We start from the raw sequence: 25,009 nt of genomic DNA on the forward strand, positions 1-25,009 counted from the left end.
GAGAGACTGAATGCTTTCTCTGAAGATCAGGAAACTAGCAAGATGTCATTCCTCACCATGGCTATACAGCATCATACTGGAAATCCTGGCAAGTGCAATAAAGCAAGAAAAAATAATGAAAAGGAATATAGATTGAAAAGGCAGAAACAAAAATCTATTTGCACATGACACGATTGTGCCTGTAGAAAGTTTCAAAGAATCTATAAAACATCTCTTAAAACTAATAAGTGAATTTAACAAGGTTCCAGGGTTCAAAGTGTGTATTAGTCTGTTTTCATGCTGCTGATAAAGATATACCCGAGACTGGGCAATTTACAAAAGAAAGAGGTTTATTGGACTTACAGTTCCACATGGCTGGGGAAGCCTCACAATCATGGTGGAAGGCAAGGAGGAGCAAGTCATATGTTGTGCGGATGGCAGCAGGCAGAAAGAGAGCTTATGCCCGGGAACTCCTCTTTGTAAAACCATCAGATCTCGTGAGACTCACTCACTATCACAAGAACAGCACAGGAAAGACTTGCCCGCATGATTCAATTACCTCCCATGCAGTCTCTCCCCCAGCACATGGGAATTCAAGATGAGATTTGGGTGAGGACACAGCCAAGCCATACAAAAGTGAATACATGTAAAAGTCAATCATATTTCTATATATTAGCAATGAACATTTGAATCTTCAAATTAATAAAAATATAAATTACCATATCACAAAAAATTGAAATACTTTGGAATTAATCTAATAATATATGAACAGGTACTATATGCCAAATGCTACAAATCACCAATAAAAGAAACGAAAAAAGATTTAAATAAGTAGAAAAATATACTACATTATAAACTCAAAGACTGAATTGTTAAGATATCAATTCTTCCTAATTTGATATATAGATACAGCACTATCCCAGTAGATATTCCAGCAAGGTTTTTTGACAGATATTGACAAGATTATTCCAAAATTTGTATGGAAAGCAAAAGAACTAGAATTGCCAAAACGACTATGAAAAGTTGAAGGACTCAAAATTATAGCAAATCAAGACAGTGTGGTATTGGCAAAAGAAATATAGTTTCCATGTGAAGAATCCATGATAGTCTGCTAGATGCTAGAGACATGAAGCTCAGTTCCCCGTGACCCCAAACAAGTAAGTGAAGCCATCAGGAACTCTACAACCCCCCAGGCATCCCACTATCTGACTGCAGCCACATGAATGAGCCCAAGAGAGTCCAACAGTAGAACCATCCATCAGAAGCCAGCCAAAATTGCCCACCCACAGAATTATGAACTAATAAATGATTGTTGTTTTAAGTTTGGCAGATTTTTTTTTACATAGCAATAAATAACTGTTAAACCATAGTAACTCCAATGCCAACTGGCAGCAGTGGAAATATGATGGTGGGGAAGCCAGCATGGAAAGAAACAGTGGTTATCTTAGCCAATTATGTTTAAATGCCTTACTTTTGCAAATTTTACAAAAGTATATTATCATATAAACACATTATTCAGAGCTTTGGAAGGGACAGGCATAAGTGGGAGACTGAATCTGGAGCTTCATTCAAGGTAAATCTACCTCTCGTAAGTGTCATGCTTAATGTTAAATCACTAACAATATCCCCCTTAAAGATATAGAGACTAAAGGATTGCCTGCTATAACCTTATCATATAATATTGCTGTATAAATCTTGCCCAATAAATTAACAATAATGACTATATTTAATGCTTATTATGTATCATCACTACACTAAGGACTTCACATGGATTATTTCACTTAATTATAACAACAACCTCATGAGGTAGGGACTATTATAACACTTTTCAGATGCAGAAACTGAGCCTTACAGGGTTTAATGGCCAAAAGTTACATAGTAAATGTCAGGTTTCCATTTTCAAAATCTGTGTTCTCCATGCCTGTAATCGCAGAACTTTGGGAGGTCAAGGTAGGTGGATCACTTGAACCAAGGAGTTTGAGACCAGCCTGGACAACATAAGAAGACCTCATCCCTTAAAACAAACAACAACAACAACAACAAAAATATTGTCTTAGTAACTACACTTAGTAGTGCAAGAAAGAAAAATGAGATAAAAGTAATGGAAGAGATTATTTTAATTTTAATTATTACATTTTTCCCTATAACTTAAGGGGATTTCCTAATATATTTTCTATCTTTAAAGGAAAACAGCCTATGTTTAATTTAGAGCTAGTTATCTTACCTTATGATAACCACCTTACTGACTCTTCAATTATTTTAAGTTGATGCTCTATATTTATGCTTATAGACAAACATCATCTGGAAATAGAGATGACTATATTTTTTTCCAAATAGACAATTCTATAGAAACCATTGGAAAAAGTTACAACTATTATATCTAATGAGACAGTTCACTAAAGTAATACATACAATATAAATTTTTTTAAACCTAGTTTTCCTGAAAGCCAGCAATAAACTGAAAAACTATAATAGGGACATATAGTATTTAGAGGAGCGTTGTACCTAGAGATTGTGAATGAAATATGCAAAGCTTATATATGAAAAGCTTAATTTTCTTATGTAAAGAAAATTTCAAATATTTAATCAGTTACATAAAAGAACCTACAAATAAGTGAACCTACATAATAATTTACTATATGTGAAGTTGGAATATGTGAAGTTGTCAATCCTTGACAAATGACTTTGTAAGTTAAACTTCAACCCATTAAAGCCTCAAAATTGCTTGCCAACTTTCTTGTCTGAATTTTTTAAAGTGATGCCTTCACAGGTTTCAACACATCAGAGATAGAATATGATGAATCAAAGACCTACAAATAATAGCCAAAACTATAAAACTCTCTTGGAAGAAATCAAAGGAGAAAGGCTTCATGACAGTGGACTTGGCAATGATTTCTTGGGTATGACACCCAAAGCAAAGGCAACAAAAGTAAAAATAAATAAATTTGCTACATAAAAATTAAAAACTTATGTGCCTCAAAGGACACAACCAACAGAATGAAAAGGCACCTGGCAAAATGGGAGAAAATACTTGCAAATCATATCTCTGATAAGGAGTTAATAGCCATAATAAATTAAGAATTCCTACAACTCAACAGCAAAAAAAAAAAAACAAAAAACCTTAACTTTAAAATGGGCAAAGGACTTGAATAGACATTTCTTCAAAGAAGATATACAAATGTCTAACAAGCACATGAAAATATGCTCAGCATCACTAATCATTAGGCAAATACAAATCAAAACCACAGTGATATACCATCTCATACCTATTAGGCTACTATTTTAAAAAACAGAAAATAGTCAAGTGTTGGTGCAGATATGCATAGAGTTCTAGTTTTGCAAGATAAAAAGAGTTCTGGGGATTGGTTGCACAACAGTGTGAATATATTTGACACTACTGAACTGTATGCTTATAAATGCCTAATTTGCTAAATTTTAGGTTATATGTATTTTACTACAACTAATTTTTTTTTTTTTTTTTTTTTTTGGAGATAGGACCTTGCTCTACTGCCAGACTGGAGTGCAGTGGCACAATCATGGCTCATTGCTGCTTCAACCTCCTGGGCTCAAGCAATCCTTCCACCTCGGTCTCCCAAGTAGCTGGGGACTACAGGTATGCACCATCACACCTGGCTAATTTTTTAAATTTTTTGTAGAGACAGGGTCTCACTATGTTGCCTAGGCTGGTATCGAACTCCTGGGTTTAAGCAATCCTCCTGCCTCAGCCTCCAAAAATGTTGGTATTATAGGCATGAACCTCCACGCCCAGACAAAATTTTTTTTAGCGACACAAACACAGCATTCAGTGTATCAAAGATGCCATATGAAGAATTAAAGACCTAAGTATGAGAGCTAAAACTAAAAAAAACTTCAGAAGAAATTATAGGGATCAACTTTTATGACCTTGGATTTAGCAATGGTTTTGTAGATATGTGCCAAATGTATGAACAACAAAAGAAAAAATAAATATATTGGATTTCATCAAAATTTAAAAGTATACATATCAAAGGATGCTATTAAGAGAGTGAAAAGACAACCCAAGAATGGGAGAAAATATTTGCAAATCATATGTCTGACAAGGGTCTAGTATCCAGAATATACTTTTTTTAACTCTTACAATTCAACAACAAAATGGCAATCCAACTTTGTACATGAGCACATAGGTTTGGAGTTGAACACTTGAATAGATATTTCTCTGAAGAAAATATACAAGTGTCAAATAATCAAACAAATGTTCAACATCTCTAGCCATTAATATAATGAATATTAAAGGTACAAAAGTATAATCTACATATTTAATCATAAAAATTAAAATATTAAATACTGACACCACCAAATGCTGGTCAAGATGTGAAGAAACTGGTTCACTCATACATAGTGAGAATGTAAAAAGTGTATTAGTGTCTGTTTTCTGAGTTTATTCCTTTAGTTAAACCTAAAATCACTATACATGTTCATGATAATTAGAATAGAAAAGGGACAAAGAACAAATAGAAATAAATTCTATTCCTTCTATATAGCAGTACTTTGTTGGGTATAGATGGAAAACATCAGTCGGGAGCATTAACTTGAGTTGATCGTCAAAAATGTAGTTACTTTTAGCATGTGTTTTGCTTTAGTATATATACAGAGGCTGTAACGAAGTTGAACTATCCCATCTTTCTTCTCATTTGTAATACAGTCATACAAACAAAAAGATGAATGCTACTAGAAGGAGGTCCTTATCAAAAATATGACCCAATGCATTTAGGTGACATGAAGAAAATCTTTTTTCTCCTAGGCCTGAGATCCTTCATCCAAAAACTTAGAAGATGGAATGAGATGATCTTTAAGTTTTGGCAATCTATGTACACACATCAATTATACATCATGACATAGCTAGACAACAAGGCTATATTTTCTGGACCCATGATGGTAGGTTTGACCATGTGACTTACTTAATACAACAATGATGCATGTATCTTCTAAGAGCCAACTGAAATGGTGTCATCTCCTTGTCCCTCTGTAAATAAAAAAGACAATGTCCCAAAAAGGGGTTGTTCCTTGAGCTTCAATCCTGAAGTGAAGATGATATGGAAGAATCAACAGCTGACATTAACCAATGGGGAACTACACCTCTGTTGTTGTTACTACAGCATCACCTAATACAAAATAATTACATACAAAAATTTGCTAATAATTGAGTATCGGTTCATAGTTAAGCTTTAAAACACAAAATTACCCAAACTTAATAGAAAACTTATATAAAATATGACACAATAGAAATAAGTTAAAAGCAACTTTAAAAAATGAAAAATAGTATTTGTAGTAAAAGAAATTGACAAACATATACACAGAATGTTTTTATTTTTATTTTACTTTTTTAAATTGGTGTACATAGAACTTTCCTTGTGATTTCTGAGTCCTAAAATCACTATCCCAAGTAAGAATCAATATTGCTAAAACCATTTTTCTTCATCATTAAAATGTTTCAAGATAATATTTCCATCATTATATAAAGGACAATCCTCCTTAGCAATCCAGGTTTCCAAATATGATCTACGGGTAAGGCTTCTCCTGAAGTAATGCGACATAACCATAACATTAATTTCTTAGCTGTTAATTTGTTATCATTTTTAAGGCTAACTAGAGCACCTGGAAATTCTATGATCTTTCCAATGCTCCATGGGTGGCAAAAGAACCATTGGTTTTCTCTTCTCTTTGCTCCCTTTAAGTAGAAAACCTGGAAGTAAAATTCTTTCTAGTTATGAAAGAGATCCTATCAAACTAGATTTTAAAAACAAAGCCCAGCTATATGTTGCTTACATGAGACATACTGTGTCAATGACTTATCCCCATCAGCATGCAACTTTAATTTTATCAATGCAACCTTTGCAGCTGTTTCACTATTTTTTGCACCTTTCTGTTGTTCACTTACTGTTTCTTCTGCCTTGGAATCAATAATGTCTTTAACGATTTTCTGAGAGGCAGCCATAGGAGACTTTTGGATTTCCAGTTTTTCACACTCATGGTCTGACTGATGATGGTGTCTCAGGCAAAAATTCTTCTCACAATAAATACGTATAATTACCACAAGTTCTCATTCAGCACAGTCCTTGAATGAATGGATAAGATACATGTTTATCTGTTTTTAGTCCTCATTGATTACAGTCACCTCAGAACAACCATGAGACTCCTGGATTTGTATTCAAGGCAAAATATTCCTAAACAACCATAACATACAAATGGAGGAAAACTCACTGCTGCCATCCATGGAGCCAAAGCAGGGCTCAGGTCTCATGTGACCAAGGATGGGGATTCCCCAATCACCTTGATACCCGCAGTGCTACACCTGGCAGTGCTACTGGATGTTCAACTCCGTCATCTCCCAGGTGCCACAAGGGGCAAGGCAGAGCCTGAGGGGGTGGGATAATCTGTTAGTGTCTTATAAATAAATATGCAATTACCATGCACTGAGCAATTGCACTCTTGGGCATGTATCCTAAAGAAATGTAAAATTATATTTACCAATAAAACTGCACATGGATATTTATTATAACTTTATTTGTACTAGTTAAAACTGGAAAAAACCCAAAGTGTACTTAAACAGATGAACTGTTAAACTCGTAACAATAATATAGAGGCCTGTAATCCCAGCACTTTGAGAGGCCAAGGTGGGTGGATCACTTGAGGTCTGGAGTTCTAAACCAGCCTGGCCAATATGGTAAAACCCCATCTCTACTAAAAATACAAAAAAAGTAGCCAGGTGTGATGATGCACCCCTGTAATCCCAGCTACTTGGGAGGCTGAGGCAGGAGAATCACTTGAACTCAGGAGGTGGAGTTTGCAGTGAGCAGAGATTGTGCCACTGTACTCCAGCCTGGGCAACAGAGCAAGACTCCGTCTCAAAAATAATAGTAATGATAATATATAGACTATTATTGAGCAACAAAAGAAATAAACTATTGATACACACAACAATTTAGATGGATCTCAAGGGGATTTTGCTGAGTGGAAAAAAAAACAGTCTTCAAAGGTTAGATACTGTATGATTCATTTATGTAGCATTCCTGAAATGACAAAATTACAGAGATAGAGAACAGAGTAGTAGTTGCCAGGTGTTGGAGATGAGAAGGAGGGAGGTAGTGGTGTTTATAAAAGGATAACAGAAAGGATTCTTGTGATGGAAGTACTTTGTATTTTGGCTGTGGGTGGTAATTACACAAATCTACACATGTAATAAAATTACATAGAGCTAAGTACAGACATATGCAACAAGTGCATGTAAAACTGGCAAAATCTGAATAAGGTAAATGGATTCTATTAATGTCAATTTCCTGATTACGATATTGTACTATGGCTATGTAATATGTATATAACATTTGTAATCCCTGGGCCAGCAGCATTACCCAGCACTTGTTAGAAACACGAAACTCGTGGGCCTGACTTCAGACCTACCGAATCAGAAATACTGGATGGGGCTCAGCAATTTGTTTTTAACAAGCTCTTAGCTGATTCAGATGACTGCAAATGACTCTTAACCACTGCTTTAGCTTACAACCTGCTGATCCCTGGGGAACCATACCTAGGCTGGATGGAGACAACTGTTTATCACCCAAAGATCCAGGTTTTCAAGCTGGAAGCAGTAATTGCATGAGATTTGCAGGTTGATGAACTTGGGGAAGAGATGACTGTATTCCATAAAAGAGGAAAAAAGGTGTCTAAAAACATTCTGTAGCCACAGGGATAGACTCTATTTGTTAACTGACCCAACTTCTCTCTTCCTGCCTTCTAGTCAGGAGTGGCCATGTGACATGTGACACTGTTCTGATTAATGAGATGAAAGTGGAAGTCTGTTATGAGGTTCCTGGGAAAACTTGTGTTTTCTTGATCCACGTTTGGCCCCCTTTCCCTTTTGATCTACTGAGTGCACATGTAAGATATCTATCCTAAGGAAATAATCAGAAACGTGTATACAAATTTAGCTCATTATCTTCATCATAGTGTATTTAAACCCCATCTCTACTAAAAATACAAAAAATTAGCCGGGCGTGGTGGTGGGCACCTGTAGTCCCAGCTACTTGGGAGGCTGAGGCAGGAGAATGGCATGAACCCATGAGGCATACCTGGCAGTGAGCTGAGATTGCACCACTGTACTCCAGGCTGGGTGCCTCAGTGACAGAGTGAGACTCCATCTCAAAAAAAAAAAAAAAAAAAAAAGAAATAATCTTAGTGTTCAACAACAGGACTATAAATAATTTTTTGTATTTTTATAAGACGGAATTTTTGTGGCCATTATGGATGATGATCACTGAGACTTTTGATGATATGGAAAAACTTATAATATTAAGTGAAAAATCAAGATATAAAGCTATATACATATTTGATAAATAATTGCATAAATATATTCACATGCATATACACTTTCAATCTTCGCTTAAAAATAAATTTGTACTATAATCAATCTTTTAAGGTAAGAACTATTCTTTAAGTATTGTCTAAGTGGAGTTTCAATAATTCTTTCTTACATAAAGCACACTGATAGTGATTTTTAATGTACACCCAAGTTTAAGAACCATTGGTATACTCTATATAGGTGTGTGTCTGTCTATATATGTAAATTTTTTTACATGTAAGAACACTCCAAAATGTTAACAGAGCTATAACTGGGTGTCATTTCTCCATTATAATGAACTTTATATTACTGTGTCTTTGTTTTCATTTGTTTGTTTTTTGACACAGGGTCTTGCTCTATCACCCAGGCTGTAGTGCAGTGGCACCATCATAGCTCACTGCAGCCTCTAACTCCTGTGCTCAAGTGATCCTCCCACCTAAGCCTCCTGAGTACAGTCATATGCCACCATGCCTGGCTAATATTTTTTCAATTTTTTGTAGAGATGGGGGGGTCTCGCTTTGTTGCCCAGGCTGGTCTCAAACTCCTGGCTTCAAGCAATCCTCCCACCTCAGCTTCCCAAAATGCTGGGATTATAGGTGTGAGCCACTGCACCCAGGCCTTATTGTGTATGTTTGTAACTTTCTACTGCATAAGCATTATTACTTTTAATACAAGAAAAATGTAACTTTTAACATTAAAAAGAGAAGAGGAAATAATCCAAGCTCAAGGTAGAGCAACATAGAGCGAGAAGCATCTCAAAGACAGGAACGAGATGTCTGAGGGGTCTTAAATATCTGCCTTCAAATGGTATTTAAGCATCTCCTCCTCATCAGGCTCTAGTTTATCAATCAGGTTGAGCATTACAAATCCAAAATCTGAAATTTGAAATGCTTCTAAATCTGCAACTTCTTGAGCACCAACATGACGCTCAAAGGAAATGCTCATTGGATTATTTCGGATTTCAAACTGTCAGATTTGGGATGCTCAACCAGTATAATGAAAATATTCCAAAATCGGAAAAAAATTGAAATCTGAGACACTTCTGGTCCCCACCATTTCTGATAAGGGATACTCAATCTATAATAGCTACATGCCAGTTTACATGCTCCTCCCTGGTTCAAACAATGGAATCAGATCAATTTACAGAGTCTTTCAAAGAATTACAGCATACATATATATATGCAAAGAACAAGTATAAGTTTATTTTAGTTGCATATAACTTTTTCCTTAATATGAGATAAACCATTTTCCTAACTTATGTTTTTGCCTTTGGGGAGCCTCTATTTTCAGATGCACAGAAAGCAGAAAACACATTGGGGAAAAAATCGCTCCTCAAGGAGTGGTGTGATCAATGCTCTTTCCGTGCACCATCTCTCACTCCACTTCCACCTGGAAGATGTAATGCAGCAGGAGAAACCAGACCCTAAATATTTTACCAGGTGTTTTTCTAACAGTTTATGATTCTAGAATTCAAATTAGATTTTTAATTTTAGAATAAGGATTTTTAAATCATTAAAATTCTTCAGAAGCTTCCACTGCAGAGCTAGTGATAATAACAGATCATTGAAGCAACAGCCATCCCTCCCAAGGCAACACTCCAGCCATAATCAATTCACTTAATGCCCACGGGAGTCAGGTCTTTGTCTCCCTTACTACCTCACCGTTTATTTCAATAGAGAACTGAACCCAAAAGGAATGAAATTTATAGTGCACTTTTTGCCACTGATAAACTATAGAATTAAATAGAACATATAATTTCTAAAATGAGCTATGCTGGTGAATTTATGTGAACAGTTACTTATGAGATGACTTGTGGGAAATCAAGGTAAGTTCGCAATTACTGAACACGAAGCACCAACTGGAATTTCAAACGGGTAGAAGAGACGATAAGATACAACTATGCATATCTAATAGACATAGGATTCTACATTAATTTATATAGCTCTCCAGAGCCACATAATTCAGCTGGTTGTTTATTGAATTCCTTCATTCCTTTTGGAAAGATGACCTCAAGTTTTTGAATGGCTACATGGCTAAAAAATACCTAGCTTTTGGGGAAGGGTAAATTTAATTAACAGATATATTATTTTTAGAAAACGATTACAATTTTGTAGTTTCAAGGCAGATATAAATGAAGTCACTTGAAAGCTAAATGGTTACTTCCATTTCTACAGAGCAAGTCATGAGAACAAACTAGACTGTTCGAAGTCCATTTATCCAAGACAAAGGCTCTTCTGGAAGCTCAATCACCCAGTCCTTGGTTGATATATTTTGACACAGCTTTGATTTACCAGGGGATTTACAGGACTAGTTAATTAGAAAATCATTTAGCCAGATAAATTCACTATGCCTTTATCTCTGTTATGCTTATTCACTGACTAGGAGTAATCGTCGTTGGTAATCTATGCCTTCCTATACTGCTCTTAGTTTCTTTCCTGCTGATCCAATATGTATTGCCACCCTTTCTTGCAAACCTTTCACCTGTGCCCTCTGGAATCTCCAGGCCATGGAAAAAACAGATTTTTAAATATTATCAACGTGAATGTTTCTCATGGACATTTCTTCTCTTAAAAACTTCTCAGATGGTGCTTTTTATGTTCTTATCCTCCCTTAACCCCAAAGCTGATAGAATGAGTGTTCTCCTTACTCCTAAATGTTACTTAAAGACCTTTTTGTTTTTACCCTAACATAATATACCCTTCTCTTTGCATAAGGTGATTAAGGAATGTTGGCATGTGTTAAAGATAAAAGGTGGTATATAGGGTAACACAAACTTTAGGAGAAAAGTGTTGCTTTCTTTTGAATATATTTATTATTTTTTATAATTCTATACTCCCAATTAGTTTCTAAGTTATATATTATATTGCTTTGTTTTTTAATGGTTGCCTTAGAGATTATGACATCTATCTCAACTTAACAAAGTCTGATATTATTTTAACCTCCTCCAGGACAATACAAAGGCCTTAGAATACTTTACTACATTGGGCTGGATGTGGTGGCTCACGTCTGTAATCCTAGCACTTTGGGAGGCTGAGGCAGGCAAATCACTTGAGGTCAGGAGATGGAGACCAGCCTGGCCAACATATGAAACCCCATCTCTACTAAAGATACAAAAATTAACCGGGCATGGTGGCACACGCCTGTAATCCCAGCTACTGGGGAGGCTGAGGCAGGAGAATTGCTTGAACCCAGGAGGCGGAGGTTGAAGTGAGCCGAGATCATGCCACTGCACTCCAGCCCGGGCCACAGAGCAAGACTCCCTCTCAAAAAAAAAAAAAGAAAAAGAAAAGTAAAAAGAAAGAAAATAATAATATTTTACTACATTGGCTACATTGGCTGGGTGTGATGGCTCACGTCTGTAATCCCAGGGAAGCCAAGGTGGGTGGATCACTTAAGGTCAGCAGTTCAAGACCAGCCTAGTCAATATGGTGAAAGCCCGCCTCTACTAAAAACACAAAAATTAGCCAGGTGTGGTGGCACGCCCCTGTAAGTCTCAGCTACCTGAGGCTGAGGTAGGAGAATCACTTGAGCCCAGGAGGTGGAGGTTGCAGTAAGTCGAGATTGGGCCACAGGACTCCAGCCTAGAGCGAGACTCTGTCTCAAAAAAAAAAAAAAAAAAAAAAACACTTTACTACATTTACCCTCATTTTAATTTACATATTTGTTGATGTGATGTATTTTATTTCTCTGGATGGATAGATAAATAGATAGATAGATAGATAGATAGATAGATAGATAGATAGAGTGGAAGATATAGTCCATATTCAACACAAAACACTTCTGTGACCAGATTTATGGGGGTTTACCCCCATACCAAGTAATTTCACAATACTTGCTGATGTCTTGTCAATACTTTAGTTCAATTCTGATACTATCTAACTGAAGATAGTGTCAGATCCCACAGATTAAGGGCTCAGCTCCACAGAACTGCCCCACTTCTGATGCCAATCACAAATCCTAGCCTCTGGAACTTCTGATTGACAAGCTATAAGTTGGGGTTTTTCAAGCCCCTTTCCTTGGGTTCAGTCATTTGCTAAAGCATCTCACAGAACTCAGAAAAGTGCCTTATTTCCATTTTCCAGTTTATTATAAAAGATACAGTGGAGTCCTAATAAAATAAGTAAGCCACAGCAAGGAGAGGGCCTGAGGTAGGGAAGAACAATTGTTCTGAAAGACAGTTAATCACAGACAATCTGCTGGCATGACATCCTACTCCCAGATACCTTGTTCCACATGTAGCCCCACTAGAATGACCTTATCTACAAAGCCCCGCTAGTATGACCTTATAAAACTTCCCTCCAGATCCTGCCTCTTTGCAGACAGCCCCTTCTCTGCTGTGCTGCCCCTTGCTTCCTGGCAATGCACTTTCCCTCTAATAAATCTTTATTTCTTTCTCCACATCTGTCTTGATAAATTCTTTTACCACCTGCAATGCTGGCCCCAGCCAGTGGCACCCATGACAGATACTAAAAAGGATACAGATGGGGATGCATAGGGCAAGCTATGCGGGAAGGGGTACAAAGCTTTCATCCCTTTCCAGGTGCATCATCTTTCTAGCAGCCCCATGTGTCCAAAAGCTCTCTGAACCCCTTCCCTTAGGGTATTTTTTTTTTTGAGGCTGCACTTTGTGGCTGTGATCAATTAAGTCACTGGCTATAGGTGATCAACTCTACCTTCATTCCCTCTCCCCTCCTGTAGTGAGCCAAAAGTTTCAAATCTCTAATCACATGGTTGGATTCCCTGGCAATCCCCCTCATCTAGAGGCTATCCAGGAGCCCCCACCCATCACTCATCTCATTAGCATAAAATAAGACACATCACATTGGAGATTCCAAGGGTTTTAGGAGCTGTGTGCCAGAAAATAGGGTTGAAGACCAAATGGATATTCGTTATTATAAATCACAATATCTTAGACACAGAGAGAAGATAGGTAGGTAGGTAGGTAGATAGATAGATAGATAGATAGATAGATAGATAGATAGATAGATAGATGATAGATAATAGATAGATGGATAGATAGATAGATAGAATTCTAAATACCGTAAGACAGTTTTATCATTGTTTTAAACCACATTAATTTAAACTTACCACTTTCTTTGCTCTCCATTTCTTTCTATACCTCTGATCTTCCATCCAGGGTAATTTTCCTTCAACCTAAGGAATACCCATTGAAATTTATTTTATTGTGATTATCTCTGTTTCTGTTGATCTGAAAATTTATATACTATTTTCTTATATCCAAAGGGTATTTTTGGTTTGTAGAGCTTATATTTCAGTTGTCGTAATTGTCAGCACCTTGAAGAAGTCATTCCACTGTTTTCTGGCCTGCAGATTTGTTGAGAATTCATTTGTAAATCCAATTGTTGCTTCCTTGATGGCAGCCTATCTTGTTTGTATAGCTGCTTTAAAGATTTTCTATTTGGTTTGTTTTATGCAATTTCTCTATGAAGTGTCTAAATGTACTTTTCTTTTTATTCAACTGCCATGGGATTCATTGGATTTCTGTGTATTGATGTCTTTCATCAGTTCTAAAAGTCTCAGCCATTATCTCTTCAAATATTTGTAAAAGATATTACAAAATGTCACTTTTTATGGCTGCTAGTTTTCTGGCCAATTTTTCAGGCTTGGCCTTTCTGTTTGTAAACACAGAAATATCACTGTTTTATAGACTGTGTCTGATAATTCCAATCTCCAGGTCTCTGGGGGTTTGTTTATGTTTCTTGATTTTTCTTCTGGTTTTCCCCAACTTATTTTGTCCCCTTGTTTTCTTTGATTATATGCTATATGTTTTATTTGAAAACATATGTATAGAAATTGTTATAGGCCACAAATAATATTATTTTCTCCTGAAAGTACTTTTATTTTCTTCTGCTAGGCTCCTAAAGTCTGGGAACATATTAATCCAAGTTCAAGAACAGAGATGTTTTTATGCTAATAAAATAAGTGGTCATCTTGGAAACCCCAAACATGTGATCCCAGACTCTGACTATTGCTCTCTTGACTACCCAAAATACTGCTCAGCCTATCAACTGCCAATGTCAAATAAGCAAATATCCTCTAGGTGAAACTTCAGTGTTCCCAGACTTCCCTGCATCCTGCATGTCAATCCAGTAATTGTTTTATATATATATGCCTTTAGTTAGATGCCTTCAGTTACAGATATATGTATATGTATGTATGTATATAACATAACTAATATATATCTCTATACATATATATCATACATACACATACATACATATATATTAGTTGTGTCCAGTGGGAAGGTTTGTCCAAATTATCCAGTCTGATGTTACTGGCCTTTCCTTTCTTTCCTGTAACTAAACTTATCTTAATTTTGAGCTTCCATCCTGCTAGGTAGTAAGCGGAAATAATTTACACTTTCTAACTAAAGGCATCTTTGGCTATTTACTTTTATAATAGTAAATTCAGTCTCTTTTGAAAAAAATGTGTCTTTTGGGACAATATCAAGTGCTGTCTAATTTCTCCCCTCCCCCTGTACCCAAGATGTAATCAGTTATACTTGAAAACTTATGAAGGAGCTCAGGAAATTTCACCCCCAAAATATAACATCCTTATATGTTGATTATTTTAAATTAATGGCCCTTGAAGGTCAGCAGATGCTTGAAGAGGTTCTATACTGATATTCCTTTATCTATTTTAAGACTAAACCAGGGGGATGGCAGCATTGAGAGGGAAATGAAGGATTCAACCAGGATTGGCTCAGAGCCAAGAGGGACTCATTAGTGCTGGGAAAAGATAAGTGGGAGATCCTCATTACCAGTGCGGATTACTGCAATCCTAGCTACAGGAGACCCCCACAGTTCTCAGAGGCCCTGAGATTAGTATAGGAAGTTACCTAGAGTCCATATGGCTTCATTGCTCTAGAAAAGGAATTCATGTTGGGTCTCCCCTACTTGCCAAGACCCAAAATGCTACAGTTTGGTGCCATTCTGAGAACAGAGCTAGAGTGCATCCTGCACTGGAGGCCAATAGCTCCTGCATCTCCACATCCTTGAGGCCAATCATCAACCTAACATGCTCACACAAAAGGCTGGAACAGCACAACCCCAGCTACACCAGGAATTACAACCATGACAATAGCACATGAGCCCATGAAGCACCCTGCACCCTAAGAAACGGGGGATTTAACACAGCAAGTAGACCATCCCCAACACTGAGGTAACCAACAAATGTGTCCCCCAAGGCCCAAAGACCAGCACATGTAGTATCTACCACCACTAAGGGGACCCCATCCACCTCAACCAGTGAAGACACCATGCATTATGTGCACCTGCCAGGGCAAAAGTATCAGTTTGCTCAGCACCCACCATTGCTAGTGATGACAACAACTCCATGACTGGCAGAGCTGCCATACATGCTACACACACACACACCAAGCGCCTGAGAACTGACCCATCTCTGTCCCCAGCAAAACCATACCACTACCTTAACAAACACCTGCAGTTCTTAGGACATTGAGGCACTCACAGACATCGCTGATATTTATTACAGCCAAAGAAATCACTTGGAGACTACACTACAGCACCCACCTAAAACCAAAGCCAAAACACTCTACCTAACTGATACTGTAGGAAACATCTGCGTGAAAAAGTTTCCTCCACAAAAACTACTCCATAAAATTGTAATAAGCAGCTGTTCCACCAGATGCACAGATACCATTGAAGGGACACACACACACACACGAAAAAAAAAAAACATAAAAAAGCAAGGAAAGATGACACCTTAAAAGGAACACGATAACTATGCGGGAACAACCCTAAAGAAAAGGGAATGTATGAAATGTCTGAGAAGGAATTTAAAATAATGATCTTAAGGAGACTCCATGAGATACAAAAAAAATACAGGTAGACAATTCAACAAAATCAGAAAAACAATACATAATCCGACTGAGAAATTTAACAGAAATAGATATCATTTAAAAAGAAGCAAACAGAAATCTCAGAAATGAAGAATTAAAAGAATGAAATAAAAAATATAATCAAGAACTTCAACCACAGACTAGATCAAGCAGAAGAAAGAGTTTCTGAACTTTAAGACAGGTTCAGAAAGTTTCAAAAGACAGGCCTTTTGAAATAACCCAATCAGACCAAAAAAGAAAAAAAGAATGTAAAAAGTCTGTAAGTCTACAGGACCTATGAGACACCATTAAAATAACAAATATTCACATTAAGGTAATTTCAAAAGGGAAATACATAGCAAAGGACAGAGAAAACCAATTTTATAAAATACCTGAAAACTTACTAAATCTTGACAGAGATAGGGACATCCAGATCAACGAAGCTCAAATAAAGTCAACCCAAAAAAAATCTCTCTGAAGCACACTATAGTCAAACTGTCAAAAGTGAAAGACAAAAAGAGAATTCCAGAAAAGAGCAAGAGAAAATTTTCAAGTCGTGTATAAAAGGATTTCCATTAAACTAACAGCAGAAATCTTACAGGCCAGGAGAAAACAGGTTGATATATTCAAAGTGCTTTTAAAAACAAAAAACAAAAAACTAAGCCAGGAACGCTTTACCTAGCAAGCTATCTTTCAGAAATGAAGGAGAAATAAAGTCTCTCTCAGACAACAAATACTGAGAGAATTCATCACTAGACTGGCCTCACAAGCAATGCTTAAGGGAGTCCCACATCTGGAAGTGAAAGAACAGTAAATACCATCATAAAAACACACAAATATATAAAATTCACTGCTATAGCAGACACATATGTGCAAGAAAAATAAATCAAACCTTATCACTATAGAAAGCCACCAAACCACAACAGAGAAGGAGAAAACACAGACACACAGACCAATGGTACAGAAGGGAGAACTGAGAAATAAATTCACTTATTTATAGCCACCTGATTTTCCAGCAAGGTGCCAAGAACACACTTTGGGTAACTGATATCCTCTTCAATAAATGGTGTTGGGAAAACTGGACATCCATATGCAGAAGAATAAAGCTAGATTCCTATTTCTCATCATATACAAAAATCAACTCAAAATGAATTAAAAAATTAAATTTAAGACCTGAAACTCCATCTTCCCCCTCCCCTATGAAGAAGAGTATTTAAGCATATGTACCTCACTGGGTTGTTGTGTAAACTTCTAATTTAATTAAAGAATTAAATGTAAGACCTGACTCTCCATCTTCCCCTTCCCCTTTGAAGAAGGGTACATAAGCATCTGTGCCTCACTGGGTTATTATGTAATCATTCTCCTATGATTCCCCCATGCTTATGCAAATTAAATAAATTTGTATGCACATTAAATAAATTTGTATGCCTTTTACTAGAAGAAAACATAGAGAAAATGCTATAGGTCATTTGTTCTGGGCAAAATTTTTGTGGATAAGACCTAAAAAGCACAGGCAGCCAAAACCAAAATAGACAACTGGGATTACATAAAATAAGCTTCTGCGCAGCAAAGGACACAATCAACAGAGTGAATAGACAACCTACAAAATGAGGTAAAATATTTGCAAACCATTCATCCAACAAGAGACAAATAGAATATACAAGGAACTCAACTAACATTTAAAAAAACAAATAATCTTATTAAAAGATGGGCAAAGGATCTGAATAAACTTTTCTCAAAAGAAGACCTACAAATGACCAACAGGTTATGTGAAAAAAATGTTCAACATCACTGATCATCATAAAAATGCAAATCAAAACCACAATGAGATATCATCTCACCTCACTTAGAATGGCAATTAGCAAAAAGACCAAAAAAACAACAAATGCTAGTGAGGATGAGGAGAAGGGCTAGTCTCAAACTCCTGGGTTCAAGCAATCCTCCCACTTCAGCCTCCCAAAGTGCTGGGATTATAGGCATAAGCCATCATGCCTGGCCATGAACACTTACACACTGTTGGTGGGAATGTAAATTAATAAATTCTTTATAGGAACAGTATGGCGGCTCCTCAAAAAACTAAAAAGAGAATGACCATGCAATCCAGCAATTCCACTAATGGGTATTTATCCCCCAAAAAAGGAAATCAGTATGTGAAAAAGACACCTGCATTCCCATGCTTACTGCAGCACTACAGACAATAGCCAAGACATGGAACCAACCTAAGTGTCCACCAATGGGTGAATAGATTTTTAAAATGTGGCACATATCCACATTGAAATACTATTTAGCCATTAAAAAATGAACTTCCGTCATTCACAGCAACATGGATAAGCCTGGAGGGCATCATATTAAGTGAAATAGGTCAAGCACAGAAAGATAAATACACTATATTCTCACTCATGTGGAAGCTTAAAAAGCCAATTTCATAGACGCAAAGGACAGAATAGTGGTTACTAGAGGCTGGGAAGGGTAGGGGAGAGAGAATGATAAGGAGAAGTTGGTTAACAGATACAAAATTACAGCTAGAGAGGAGGAATAAATTTTAGTTTTCTATAGCTCTGTAGGGTGACTATAGTTAATAATAATTTACTGCATATTTTCAAGTAGCTAGAAGATAGGATGTTGAATGTTTCCAACACAAAAAAATAATAAATTCTTGAGGTGATGAAAATGCTAGTTACCCTGATTTGGTCATTATACATTGTATACATGTATCATAATATCACACTGGCCAGGCATGGTGGCTCATGCCTGTTCAGCAATTTAGAAGACTAAGGTGGGAAGATCACTTAAGGCCAGGAGTTCAACACTAGCCTGAGTAACACAGTGAGATCCCTTCTCTACAAAAAATGTAAAAATTATCCAGGCATGTTGGCATGTGTCTGAAGTCCCAGCTACTCGGGAAGCTGAGGCAGAAGGATTCCTTGAGCCCAGGAGTTCATAATTACAATGAGCTATGTATAATGGTGCCATTGCACTCCAGCCTGGGCAACAAAGCGAGATCCCTTCTATTTAAAAAGAAAAAAAACCCACCGTATCCTCTAAATATGTGCAATTATTATGTGTCAATTAAAAAATTAGTTTCATAAATGATTTAACTGGCCAAAGAAAATACAACTGCTTTCCATTATCTCATTATCTATCCCAGAAAAAAAAGACTAAGGAATAAAACCACACCTGGAAGGACTTTTTCTCAAGATAATGTCTGCCCCACAGGACCATTCAAATTCCAAATAGAATTATTTACAAGTTAGTTTCTGTCTCCCTGGTCCATTCATTCTCCCTAATAATCATTTACTACTCCTCAAAGGAACTGTCTACAATCTCCATCTTCCCCTTCCCCTATGCAGAAGGGTACATAAGCATCTGTGCCTCACTGGGTTTTGTGTAATCATTCTCCTGTGATTCCCCCATTTAATGTGCTTATTTAATGTGCTTATTATTATTTAATGTGCTTATTCACATTAAATAAATTTGTATCCCTTTTATTCCTGCTAATCTGTCTATCATCAATTCATTTTAGCAGACTTAGACTCTAACCTTCAGAGGGAAAGTTTGAACTTCCCTCACTTAACATATTCTTAAATAAATGAGGGAGGCACGTTGAGTCCATGTATGTAATCTTCGGTTAGCCTCTGAAACTTACTGGCCTCCAATTCTGAAATGTACAGGTGATAAATTTCTTGGTCTGTTTTCTAGGTACAATCATTGTCTGCTGGCCACACCTTAGCTCTTTCTGAGGTTGCAGATGCTCTAAGTCTTAGCCACATCCTCCATCTTGCCCTTGGATTACACCATCAATCCAGGACCCTCTACGTTAGAGTCAACTTGTCTTTTGCCAAAACAGCCCCATAGCAGGCCCACCCATTCTGCACTCTGCTATCTTCTGTGTCACCACAAGGAGCACACTGGACATTCTTGATTTTCTCAAGAGACCGATGGGGACCGTGTTTCTTCCAATGTTCTTTTCTTATTCCTGCATCATGTTAGGGGTGGCCCTTTCTGAATGTGGATCAAATTGGAGAGGCCTCTCATCCACAGGGAATGCCTGAAGAAGCACGTCACTAACTCTGATGTCCTCTGGTTTTCCTATACCTGTCTATTGTACCACTACCTCTTCTGATCCTCAATATTTGGCCCTGAGTGGAGCCTATATAGGGATGCTAACTTGTGACCTTTTCACCCAACCTGTTTTCCTCTCCAGGTGTCCTATGTGAAAGCCTTTCTTCTCTTCCTAACTGGTGGAGGCTTCCAAGCCTTATATTCTATGTTTCCTCCACTTATAATAGAACTCGTATTTAGTGCTCTAAGCCTGGCTTTTAATACATAAAGAGAATTGTTTGCTTTATTTGTTCATGTTTTGTTTGTTTAGAAATATCTTTTCACCGGCCAGGTGCAATGGCTCACACCTGTAATTCCAGCACCTAAGGAAAACAAGGTGGGTGGATTGATTGAGCCCAGGAGTTTGAGATCAGCCTGGGCAACATGGCAAAACCTTGTCTCTATTAAAAAAAAAAAAAAAAAATAGAAAAACTAGCTGGGCGTGGTGATGTGTGCCTGTCATCCCAGCTACTTAGGAGGCTGAAGTGGAAGAATCGATTGACCCCAGTAAGTCAAGGCTGCAGTGAACCATGATGGTGCCCCTACACTCCAGCATGATTGACAGAGCAAGACCCTGTCTCAAAAAACAGAAACATATTTTCACACTTAGTGAATTCTTGCCATCAGATTAGTGTTTTTCCAGAGGCCCCCAAAAAGTCAGTTATGAACCTGCAAGCTGATTGACTCCTTTGTTCTAGATGGAATCTGCCCTCCCCTGTCCCTGAAGGGAGACAGCTTCTAGGCAACAAGATTCACAATTGATGAAAGTAATCTGAAGATATTTCAAGTGTAATAAGGTCAAAAATTTAATAACTACCATTGAGATGTGCAAAATATGCAAGGGTTTTTTGTTTTCTATAACTAATCCAATGTTGTTCCTGGGTACCCATCCCTGTGAGCAATTAAGGAAGACAGGGATAAGGTAAACTAGCCAATTTAAAGTAGCTCATTCTCTTCTGATTTCAAATTTTCTCTTTCAGTTTAAAATATTTCATTTATCTCTTTTCCCTATTCCTCCTCCCAAAATGCAACCTCTGGATTTAGTGGAATGCTTACATGTTCTCAAGCAGTAGAACTCAAGTGGGAAATCATTCCAGATGTTTCCACATCAAAATGAGACAATCAGCCAGACATGGTGGCTCATGCCTGTAATCCCGACACTTTGGGAGGCCAAGGAGGGAGGACCACTTGAACCAGGAGTGTGAGACCAGCCCTGGCAACATAGGGAGACCCCATCTCTACAAAAACTAAAATAAAATTAGCCAGATGTGGTGCTGCATGCCTAAAGGCCCAGCTACACAGGAGTCTGGGCCTTTCACTCTGGGTGACAGAGTGAGACCCCACCTGGAAAAAAAAAATGAAACAACCTCTTCAGAGTGAAAACAACAGAAGGAATTTGCCAAGTAAATAGATAGCCAGAGATGGTGCTCAGCTTCTATAGGATCCAGAAGTTTCTGTGTGCCCTGGGTAAAGATGCAGAAGATAGTTGATTAGCAGGATTGTCAATGCATCACTACAGAAGAGGCAGAGCAAAAAATGTGGTTGAGAACCTGTGGGCACATGGCCCAAGACAGAAGTCAGTTGGAAGGCACAGCCCCATCTTAGAGGACCAGAAAAGGCTACTCACACGGAAGCTGGCTAACCTCCTTATCAGTAATACCCAGACTGAGAAGGTGGACCAGGAGTTTCACCAGAAGCAGAGCTTGATAATAGAGGACACAGAAGAGCTAGGGTAAGGTATAAGGACCCTCTCACATCTGAGCCTTATGGTTCCCCTCACCAAATGATGCAGAATTTCTGTGGTCAACAATATCCAGGCACTATCTTGGGAAAGAAAAGATGTCAGAAAATTAGACAGACTGAGCATTTACCCAAAATGGACAGTTTTAAAGAAAGGAGACTCTTTACCTTGAAGAGAATGAGATACTCCTAATTAACAAGTTTATGTCCATTCTTCCCTGGAAGGTAGGTTCATGAAAATATTCAAATAATTTATAGAAACTAAAGATGCTACATATTTTGTAAAACCTAAAGCCTAGTATATAAATATCAAAGCCATTTCACATTTTTCAAATTTATTAGGAGTTGCAAAGTATTTGCTTATAATTTCTTTTATTTTTTCCACATCTATTGTTTATCCTTCTTCATCCTGAGTTTTGTGTATTTACATTTCCTTCCTTCGTTCTTGACAGGTTAAACTAGTAGCTTTTCTATTTAATAAAGTTTATTTTCAAGGAATTAGTTCTTATTTTGTATATTTATTCTATTTTTCTACTTTATTAATTGGTACTTTCATCTTTGTTTCTTTTGTTTAGATGTTAATTCAACATCTGAATTCAATATTAATTTCATTTAATTATTTTTTGTTTGATAATGAAAGTATGCATTTTTCATCTGAGTCCAGCTTTTTCACTTGGAGGATATAAAGAAAAATTGATTTCATTTCCATTCAGTTGAATCTTATTAGCACCCACTCTTGTAAATAATGTCACTTTTTTGCATTACAATCAAAAATGTGTTCTGAATTGTTTTTTATATTTTGGATTTATTTAAGGTTTCCTTTGTGACCTAACATATGGACAAAATTTGTAAATATTTTATGAGTGAGAAGAAACCGCATTCAATATCTGTTTGCTAGGAAAAGAACTAAAGAAATACATATGAATGAAAGGCTGGATGTGATGGCTCACGCCTGTAATCCCAGCACTTTGGGAGCCCGAGGCGGGCGAATCATGAGGTCAAGAGATCGAGACCATCCTGGTCAACATGATGAAACCCCGTCTCTACTAAAACTACAAAAATTAGCTGGATATGGTGGCACACACCTGTAGTCCCAGCTACTCAGGAAGCTGAGGCAGGAGAATCGCTTGATCCCAGGAGGAGGAAGTTGCAGTGAGCCGAGAGGGCGCCACTGCACTCCAGCCTGGCGACAGAGTGAGACTCTGTCTCAAAAACAAACAAAAAAAATACAACAAGAACAACAACAAAAAAGACATACGTGTCAATTAGAGCAGTTTTATTCTATTTTTATTTCTCTATGGCTTTATTTTTTTTGTCTTCTTTATCACTCAAGGATCAAGAGAGGATAAAGATTTTCATTACTATTATATTTTCGTGTGCTTTCTTCATTTTCCTGAAACGAATCTTTTGGCTTGACTCATGCATTTCAGTTACATCTTCATTTTGATTATATTCTTAATCATTACAAGTGTTTTTTTGCCCTGAATTCAACTTTTTTGTTAAAAGATGGGGTCTTGCTCTGGTTGCCCAGGCTACAATGCAGTGGCACGATCATAGCCTAGCTCTCTGCAGCCTTGAAACCTTGGGCTCAAGTGATCCTCCGATTTTAGGCATAAGCCACTGTGACCAGCAAATTCAACCTTTTTTGGTATCATCAAGTTTTTTTTTTTTCATTGCATTTTTTTACACTGATACTTCTTTTTTTTTTTTTTTGAGACGGAGTCTCGCTCTGTCACCCAGGCTGGAGTGCAGTGATGCTATAGTGCAGTGGTGCTATCTCGGCTCACTGCAAGCTCCGCCTCCCGGGTTCACGCCATTCTCCTGCCTCAGCCTCCCAAGTAGCTGGGACTACAAGCACCCGCCACCATGCCCTGCTAATTTTTTGTATTTTTAGTAGAGATGGGGTTTCACCGTGTTAGCCAGGATGGGGCATCTCCTGACCTCGTGATTTGCCTGCCTCAGCCTCCCAAAATGCTGGGATTTCAGGCTTGAGCCACTGCGCCCGGCCAACACTGATACTTTTAATTTCACAGGATCACTTTTAAAAACTCTGTCTCCTATAAACAGCATAAAGTTGTTTTTTATGCTACTTTTTTATACTACTAAAAAAGTCTACTTTTTACTTGATTTAAGTGAAATCATCTACCAGAGGAAAAGTAGAAGATTTCACTCCTTTTAAATTATGCATGTGTATATGTGTGGTTATAGAGAGAGAATACATCTTAACTAGTATTCTTTCATGCTGCCTTGGTATTTTATTTGATTTCTAACTTTTATTATGTAGTTTCATTTATTTTGTTTGCTACCCACATCATCCTCTACCTAAGTAATTTGGAAGTTATAATTTATTTTCTGGTTTTTGTACTATTGGTAACCTTGACATTTTTAAGTTAATTCTGAAACATATATTTCTCAATCAGTTCCAGATAAAAAACAGTATAGGTTTAATACTCTCAATTTTTGGTCATGTTCTAAGATTTCATTTTATTATTGTCAAATTATTTTTGCATCGTGTAGCTTTTGTTTCAATAACCATAATAATTGCAGTCTGTTTGGGGCCTAAATATGTTTTTGCTTTACTGGACTTAATGTTGACAATTCATTGTTTATACCACATCTTCTCCAGTTATGCATGATTTCATATTTGGTTATATCCTTTGATTAGCTGGATTACAAATTCAAATAAATTTTTTCAAATAGTACAGCTCAAAGGATTTCTCTCTGTTACCATTACACTTTTAAGAAAACTCAGCCAGATGTAGAATTATTGGGTCACACCTTTCAGTCAAGTATCAATCAATACATTATTCTTCAGTGCCCACATTGTGTGAGTAATTGTGCTAGATACTAAAAATACACAAATGGTCCCTGCCCTCACAAGGATTATATTTAAAAAGCAATTTCAAGAGACTTAAATATTTCCAAGGTAGCATACAGAGTCAAAGGAATATGCA

At 37.1% G+C, this 25,009-nt stretch overlaps 1 protein-coding gene across 8 annotated transcripts in view; it reads right to left on the reverse strand.

The window, feature by feature from the left end:
* Positions 1 to 311: 311 nt before the first annotated feature.
* Positions 312 to 25,009, reverse strand: part of LOC129135541 (uncharacterized) — a 64,549-nt gene continuing 39,851 nt past the window's right edge. For 3 of the 8 annotated variants that reach the window (XM_063795232.1, XM_063795238.1, XM_063795239.1), the window contains 2 exons: positions 13,442 to 13,507; positions 5,309 to 6,374 (listed from right to left, as the gene is read on the reverse strand). In XM_063795232.1, the coding sequence (XP_063651302.1) occupies positions 6,285 to 6,374; positions 13,442 to 13,507 (156 nt within the window). In that variant the 3' untranslated portion in view covers positions 5,309 to 6,284. Of the gene's footprint in view, positions 1,994 to 4,916; positions 5,036 to 5,308; positions 6,375 to 11,693; positions 11,948 to 13,441; positions 13,508 to 25,009 lie in introns of those variants that run through there. The other 5 variants (XM_063795245.1, XM_063795234.1, XR_010151772.1 and 2 more) reach the window with 4 other exon arrangements.

The sequence above is a fragment of the Pan troglodytes genome, chromosome 1 (genome assembly GCF_028858775.2).
Source record: "Pan troglodytes isolate AG18354 chromosome 1, NHGRI_mPanTro3-v2.0_pri, whole genome shotgun sequence".
NCBI classification, from domain to species: domain Eukaryota; kingdom Metazoa; phylum Chordata; class Mammalia; order Primates; family Hominidae; genus Pan; species Pan troglodytes.